The 8,226-nt window shown below is 45.7% G+C and overlaps 1 protein-coding gene across 1 annotated transcript; it reads left to right on the plus strand.

Moving 5' to 3' along the window:
• The first annotated feature begins 291 nt into the window (after window positions 1–291).
• LOC141590367 (uncharacterized) lies at window positions 292–6,967 on the plus strand. The gene is made up of 4 exons (XM_074410964.1): window positions 292–501; window positions 6,137–6,508; window positions 6,596–6,688; window positions 6,789–6,967. The coding sequence occupies exons 1-4, from the start codon at window positions 292–294 to the stop codon at window positions 6,924–6,926; spliced, it is 813 nt and encodes a 270-aa protein (XP_074267065.1). The 3' UTR covers window positions 6,927–6,967.
• The last annotated feature ends 1,259 nt before the right edge of the window (window positions 6,968–8,226 follow it).

The following is an 8,226-nucleotide window of genomic DNA, read 5'->3' on the forward strand; positions in this document are numbered from 1 at the left end:
TTCTTATCTGAGGCTGCCATGATCTAAGAATTGAAACAGGAGCAACGGGTATTGATCCTGCTGTCCAAGGAAGTAATTGAGAAGAAGGGTTCAGAGTTGCCTGCAGAAATTGAACCTTTGATCCAGAAGTTTAGAGATGTGTTTCCAAAAGAACTACTTAGTGGACTGCCACCCTTGAGGGGAATTGAGCACCATATTGATCTTGTACCAGGTTCTGTGCTACCTAACAGGCCTGCTTACAGGAGTGATCCAACAGCCACCAAGGAATTACAACACCAAATTTAGGAGCTTATGAGCAAGGGCTTTGTCAGGGAATCTCTAAGTCCTTGTGCAGTCCCTGCATTACTTGTTCCCAAAAAGGATGGAACATGGAGAATGTGTACTAACAGTAGAGCCATTAACAACATCATTATCAAGTATAGGTTCCCAATTCCAAGGCTAAATGATATGCTTGATGAACTGAGTGGTGCCATAATTTTCTCTAAGATTTATCTCAGACAAGTGTGGACAGCGGGCCGCCCACGGGGGCGCTTGGGAGTGAAGGGGCTCGAAAACAAGCGTTTGCATTTTGTAAGGAGTCGCCACCAATTTTTATGGGAAATTGGAACCGTTCGAATACCTCATGTCATGTCAAGACACGAAGTAGTGACATGAACACTAAGCAATCGTTACCCTTAGCATTCTATGTCTAGAATGACTCTCGTGGATGCCAATGAACACGGGTGCTCACGGAGATCTGGAGTAAGGGGTGAGGGTACGTATTAGGAAGCTCTTTTGATCGAACACCTAATCCCGCCCGCCTCGATAGCGGCCTCTACTAATGATTAGGGAAGTTGTCTATACTTGATATATCGTCGGCTATATGCATGCAATGCAACATCCAATAGATTAATCCTAACATGTGAAATTAGCTAAGTCGGTGAACAATTAATTAGGCAAACAATTGGGGTCGAAGTAGGATTTAATGTTGATTTACATGTGGAAGCATACAAATGATAAATGAAAGGAATACAATAAATTAATATAACTGCAAATAAAAGAATTACATTAATTACAACGGATTAGGCGATTTATGTCGAAAATACCAACAAAACGGATAATTTGAGAAAACGAATAAAAGAATAAAATAACAAATTAACGAACAGGAATTAGCGATATTACGAATACTAGTTAATTAATACGTAGCTAATTAAACTAGGTCAAGGCAGAAAAGGAGTTCAGGGGACGAAGTCGTCCCGAACAGTAGAAGAGACACTGCGCGCCCTTTGGAAGAGGCGCAGCAGTTGCTGCGTCTGTTCCAAGGACGAACTCTGGCTGTGAAGCCAAAACTGCAATTGTTAACGTTAATTGGTGAATTTAATGGATTGGTTTAGATTATTTAGTCGGATGAAAGTGATTTACAGATTATTTACATATGATTGAGGTCATAAAATAGCAAAACATGATTAAGACGGAATAAGACGGATTATTTATGTGAAGGGTCGATGTTAGTGAATGATTAAACAAGCGAATAATTAACTAAACATGACGAATTGATGGCGGATTAACAATGAACATGATAAAAAATATATCAACAATGAATCCCAGAAACCCAATACGAACGAATTGAATCCCTAAAACTCGAATTGAATTTAATGACGAAAACCCGCAAATATGAATTACTTGGGATTTAAGTCGGATTAGATGAATTAAACATGTGAATGAATGATGAAATATATGATACAATATACATGCTAATTATTATGATTTTATGACGGAGAATTAACAGACGAACAAACAAAACAAATAAATTTGATACGAATTGCAGAGGACAGAGGAAGAAGAAAAGAAGCGAGAATCTGGCGGCCTCACAAAGAGGCGCGGGTCTGCTGCGCTCCTTTGAAGAGGCGCAGCAGTTGCTGCGTCTTTTCTCGACTGTCTGTCTACTGGAAATCCGCAAAACAGGTTTTGAAGACGGTTTTTAGAAATCGGTTTTAATGAGTACTTTCGACATAAACCTTACAATTGTTATACAATAATTAAAAAAATACAATAAACAAAAGGAATTATACACCCTCAGACTTACATGTTGACGGAACGAGAAGAACTAAGAAGATCGATTAGTGAATGCTCGACGCGAATGCAAGGAAAGAGTGCCCTCGTAAGAGGAAAACGATTTAACAAGTTGATTAATTAGATTGATTGAGTGTAATGGTCAAATTGGTCGGTCATGCAACGGAGAGGCTGGTACCCGGAAGGATCCGAGCTTACGTGGTCGGAAGTCCAAGCACGTAGGCGCCAATTAGTAAGAACGAAGTCTAGAATGCAAAGGGAGAAGAGAAGGGCGGACACTCGCGTGAGAAATATGAGGAACGAAGGCTCCTATTTATACTAATCACGTGAAGGAATAGGGTTTCGGAGACTCTTTGGAAGTGAATCTCGGAAAGATATAAAAAAAAGATACGTAAATCATGCAAAGAAGGACCTGGGAAGAGGCGCAGCAGCCACTGCGTCTCTTGGAAGAGGCGCAAAGACTGCTGCGTCTTTCCCGTGAGGTTTCCTCTGTTTAAGAAAGATTTCCGTGTTTAAATTATGGTAGGACGGATTTATTCGATTATCTTTTGAATATTACGGGATATTATTTGCCAAAAGATAAAATTTGATGAAATATGGAAATAGAAATATCCGGAACATTCCAGAACATTCTGACTCGGGATTTAACAGCTATCAGAAAATGGAGACGGTTTTTGACCCGGACTCCGAATGTACTCTAATTACTGCCAAAACGACCGTATCGGCACGTAGATGACAACTAAGAGGTTGACATTAATTTTTGAGCAATCACTTGACGATAATCTTACGAACTGTCACTAATCGTTCCGCGAATCAAGCATGCGGCCCAATCATCCCCGGTGGTTTGCGAGGGGTGCGAAACGAGGTGTCTCTGAGCCCCCACTTTGACCGAGGCTTGGACAAGGCGAAAGTCAAAGTATAGCCATCAGGTCAATCGAAGATTACAACCTGACGACTATGGCGACGCTAGGTGGCTCAAGGGGTCTGAGCCAAGGACCTGTCGTCGGGAACATTTTAGAGTCTGTCGACTATCGGGGAGGGTCGTTTAAAGTCCATTAGACTACGTAAGGAGGCTCGCCAGCCATAAGAAGAGACCATACCTGAGACTTAATCGAGCTTCGCGGGGAATAAGAGATATTGAAAACAGCAGGACGTCGGTAGAAACTGCTGGGGAAAATCCGCTTGCGTCAGTCTTGAGCGAATTCTGGCGAAATTTGGAAGTTGAATCTGCTTGCGTCGGTCTCAAGCGAACTCTTGTTGGGGACATATCGACGACGAGGAACATCTTGATCGTCGTATGAGAAACTTTGAATGAGCAGTACTGCAAAATACTACTGCGCCGGGTAAAATGATTTGACGACTAGGAACATCTGAATCGTCACGAAAGAAAGTCTCGAGCGAGCAGTACTGCAAAATACTATCGCGCTAGACAAAATGGTTGAGCAATACTGCGAAATACTGCTGTGCGGGATAAAATGAACTCGGACAATACTGCGAAATATTGTCGCACTGGATAAAATGCGGGCCGGAACGAAAGGAAATCGTCGAAACGGACCAAAGTGATAAAATGTCATCGAGGAAGAGGCGCACCAAAGATGGGCCCACGAGTAACGAACTCATAACGGATTTTTGAAAATCCATCAGGAGGGAAACAAAGGAAGAGGCGCAGCAAGAGCTGCGTCTCTTGGAAGAGGCGCAGCACCTGCTGCGTCTGTTCCCCAATTCAGCAATTCCGCGTAAAAACGCGAAATCAGAAGGGTTTTATTTCATTATTTCGAAACACAAATCCTTCAATTTCTCTCTCAAATCTTCACCATTTCCGTCAAGGTTGGATTCAAAAGCTTGCTTGAAATATGACTAATCGAGGTATGTGCTTTAATCTTGCATTAATCTTCCATATTTGTCAAATTTTGAGCTGCAAACATTAGGGTTTTCGACCCAATTGATCGAAAATTTGGGGCTTTTCCCCCAAATGAATTTTCCATGCCAAATTGATGCTAGAAATGAGTAGTAGGCAATGTTAGGAACATAACCATGTATTTACTTTGAATTTTCATCGAGTTTCGAGCCCTTGAGCGAATTTTGAGACGGTTTAACAGCTAGATCGAAAATTGCTTCGAAAATGGCCTTAGGATTGCCCATTTGTGACGAAATTTGATAGTAGGGATCCTTGGATGATGGGTAAACTTCCTGTCATCTCGGAAGTTTGGTTTGTGACAACTTTTGCAGGACACTTTTTAGGGCATAATCGTCATTATAGCGAAATGCTGCCGAATTTTCGACCCGAACTCGGAACTAGGTTTTGACTTTGACTTGGCTTGACCCTATCCATCACATGAGTGATCGGGTTGGCGGGAACATGGCCAAGGATGGCCGGAGAGGGGCGATTTCTGGGCCTTGAAGGCTCGAAATAACTACTTAACAAAGGCTTGTCATCATGTGATGCGGCCTGGATTTGCTTTAATCGTTGCAGGTGACGATGCTTCTACTTCTGGGAGAGATCCTATGGACGTAGACGCCGCTGTTGTTGAGGAGGCTTTAGAGCAGGCCTTCACCGCCGCGGTGATGGCTGCTGCAGAGGAGGTCCCCGAGGAGGAGGCTGCTGACGAGGAGGAGATTCCGAGACGGGCCCACCTCGGACGAGGGGGTCGCCAGCTGAGAGGTGCTCCTGCGTGGGCTGAGACCTGGGAGAGTAGGCACCTTGTGTGGGCTGCAGAGGGTCACTTGTCCTACAGGACGGTGAAGAGCTTGGTAAATAGGAATTCCCTAACTCATTACCTATCCTTTTCCATTTTTTGTTCGAATCTCTTCTAAATTTATTTCAAAACTAAAGATAGCTTTGTTTCAAATCATGATAGGAGGCCGGGAACATCCGGTCGTTCTCGGGGTATACGACGGCGATGGAGCATTACGAGCGGCTGTCGGAGGAAGAGAGGGCCATGATCGAGCGCGGAGCGTTTGGTCCTCTGGTTCAGGTTTGGAGGGATATCGTGAAGAGGAAGTTGCGGGCCAACCTTAGCCTGGTCCGGGCTTTCTTGGATCGATTCTGGGATACGACTTCCACATTTCACCTGCCTTTTGGTGAGGTGGGGGTCACCTTGGAGGACTACGGCATGATTTCCGGTCTGCCGTGCGGGACCGAGGAGATGGTGTGGCCGGAGGCTGGCATGAGGGCGGACTCGGCCGAGGCGAGGAGGTTGATTGGCTGGAACTTGTCGCCGAAGGCTGTTGCGGTGCCGGGTTTGGTACCCAGTACCTATGTTCGAGATTACTTTGCGGGGAAGACCCCGGCATCGGTGGTGATCGATGGGAGGGAGACGGCTCCTCCTCCTTGTGCATGTAGAAGAGCAGGGGCCTGCGTCGTGGCTTTGGTGGTTCTTGTCTTCGATTTACCTCGGAGACAAGGGTGAGAGGTCACAACGAAGCTTCTCCCCTTTCTTTCGACCCGAGTTCCTTAGGGCGTTGGGACTGGGTCACTGCTGGTTTTGCGGTCCTCATCCGCTTTATGAGGGCCATGGTTCGCCCAGAGCTGATGGAGAAGGGGACTTCTCCTGGCGCTGTCGGACCTGGACTACTGTTGGAGGTATGAACCTTCCTTTAGATCAACGTAAATTCTTTTCTTTTATCAAAGATCGTCACTGACCATTTCGCTTTACAGGCGTGGGTGTACTCTTACTTTCCGGGCCTCGCGCCCAAGAGGACGGAGCCGTTGGAGAGGGCCTATCCCGTGGTGAGGGATTGGGTCATGTGCCGGACGAAGAGCAAGCGTTCTTCTCACAACGTCTACCGGCGGGATGTGAACGCCCTTCACCGAGCAAATGTGAGTATCCCATTTGTATTCATTCACATCCTCTCATATTTTGTTTTCAATTGATCATAGGAATGACCTTTGCCTTCATATTGTCACAAAGGCCCGACCTTGGGCGGAGTACGCCGGAGCGCCTCCCTTTGTTGCCGAGACCCTTCGTCCTAGGAGTTCGAGTCGGCTCGTTGTGGACGTCGATGGGTCCCGTATGGTATCCGGGCGAGCGGTTAGCTCGTCGGTGCTTTCGGGGTGCGTTGACGGTTCCGTCGATCCTCCGAGGACGATGTTGTTGAGCCCTCCGAAGCTGAGAGGGAGGCGGACCTGGCCGGTGCCAGTGGCGACGACCTTCTTCTTCCTGAGGAGGATTACTCAGCGTTCCTTTACGGGAGGTTGGCCTATTGGCCGGTAGTGGTGAGTATCGTTTGTTTTCTTGTTGATTTGATTTTCGAGACTTGCGACGACAGATCGTCGATTGATGAGAGCTATTCGTCTTTTCAGGAGGTTGAGGCGGCGGGCATCGAGCCCCCAGAGTACCCCGAGACCCTCGAGTACACTGACGCTACTGGGAGGACGACGATCTCCGAGCTGCGTGATTTTGACGTAGCTGTGACGGATGCTGGCCTAGATGACTGGCAGCATCTGATTCGGAGGGTGAGCTCCCATTTTGCATGGTTTTCGCGTAAGAACACGTTTGACTGAATTTGTTTAATTTGTTGAGAGTTTCCTTTTGAAATGCAGGTCGCGCCATCCCGGTTCGTGGCACTATGGAGGGTGGCCAACCGGCTACGAGCTACGGCCATTGAGGCACTCGTCGGCGGTCGAGGTCGTCAGGTATGAACCTTTATACCCATTTTTCGATCTTCTTTTTTTTTGATTTTTGGGTTTCCCAATTTGAGTTGATTGACATGAGCCAATTCGTTGCTGTTTGCAGGGTGACAGCGAGTCAGGACGAGAGTTGGCCCAGGCTCGGGAGGAGACGGCTCGCTTGTCGAGGGAGCTCGAGTTTCGGGATGCCGAGATCGCCGCTCTGATGGCGAGAGTTGCTGAGTTGGAGGGTGCCCAGCAGTAGCTTGTGTCGGTTTTGTAGATTTGTACATCTGATTTTGAAACATTTTTGGACTCGGTTTGGGGCGCAAGCCCCCAGTTTACTTGGTCTTTTTGACTTGTTTGGGGCGAAGCCCCCAGTTTGCTTGTACATTTGTACTTTGTTCGGGGCGCAAGCCCTCAGTTTGCTCGTATGTTTGCTTTTGTTGTATATATGATGGCCTGAGTGCCTTTGCTGCTGGGTTGTTTGTTGGTACCTGCAGGTTAGTTCTTGAACAGGTTCTGGTAGATAACGGTTTATGCCGTTATGCCGCCGAAATTTACATGGAAAATCACGTGATTCATACATTTTATATACACATAAGGCCTTTAATTAGCGCACAATGAGACTCAAAAGAAACGCAAAAATGCAAAAATTTTGCCGGAAATGACCGGAAATGACCGGACGGTAGGGAGGGTTACCCCCGAAAAAAAAAAAAAAAAAGAAATTTATAAGTTTAGAAAATGTAGAAAAAGAAATTAAGAAAATGAAATAAGTATATAAATGTTTGAATAATAAAAAAGAATTAAATGGACAATTAAATACACAAATGTGATAAAATGGCGAGAATGTCAATGTTGCTTCGAAATGCGTGCCCGCGAAATTCCAAAACATGGTAAACGTCCGTAGTTTACCAAAATAAAATCCCATAGGAATAGGAAATCACGCGCGTTATAGAATTAGGAAAGATCCAAACGCGGAAATCACAGAGTGAGCACTGGGAAGAGGCGCAGCATGAGTCCGCGTCCCTTTGAAGAGGCGCAGCAGTGCCGCGCCTGTTCCCGAGAGGGGTTTGTTCTGACGGATTTTGGAAACAAAGAAATTAGTATAAATAGAAAGCGCCCTGAAGCTTTGAATCATATAATTCTTCCGTCTTTTCTTCGTCGCTTCTCCTAAAACTCCTAAAATAAATTTTCAAGAGAAAATTATCATTATGAATACTTTGGAGGTTCGCTTGAAGGAATGGACTAATGAGTTTTCGAACACGGAAAAGCACGACATGGGTGCTTATAATCTTGGGTCTTTATTGAGTTTGAAGCTCATCAAGGTAGTGAAACCGTTCTTAGATGCTTGCCTTGATTATTGGGATCCAAATTATCATGTATTCGCCTTTCCAGGAGGTGATATTTGTCCTTTTCCGGAGGAAATTGCTCGCTATTGGCGGGTGGGACCCCGAACACTTACCCGCCATCCCTTCTACTTGCTCAAGGGTATAAGAGTAAGTTCGTAGATTTGCTTGGACTGACTAGACTCGAGGTAGATCGTCTTGTTACCCCGAAAGGCG

The sequence above is a fragment of the Silene latifolia genome, chromosome 7 (assembly GCF_048544455.1).
Source record: "Silene latifolia isolate original U9 population chromosome 7, ASM4854445v1, whole genome shotgun sequence".
NCBI lineage: Eukaryota > Viridiplantae > Streptophyta > Magnoliopsida > Caryophyllales > Caryophyllaceae > Silene > Silene latifolia.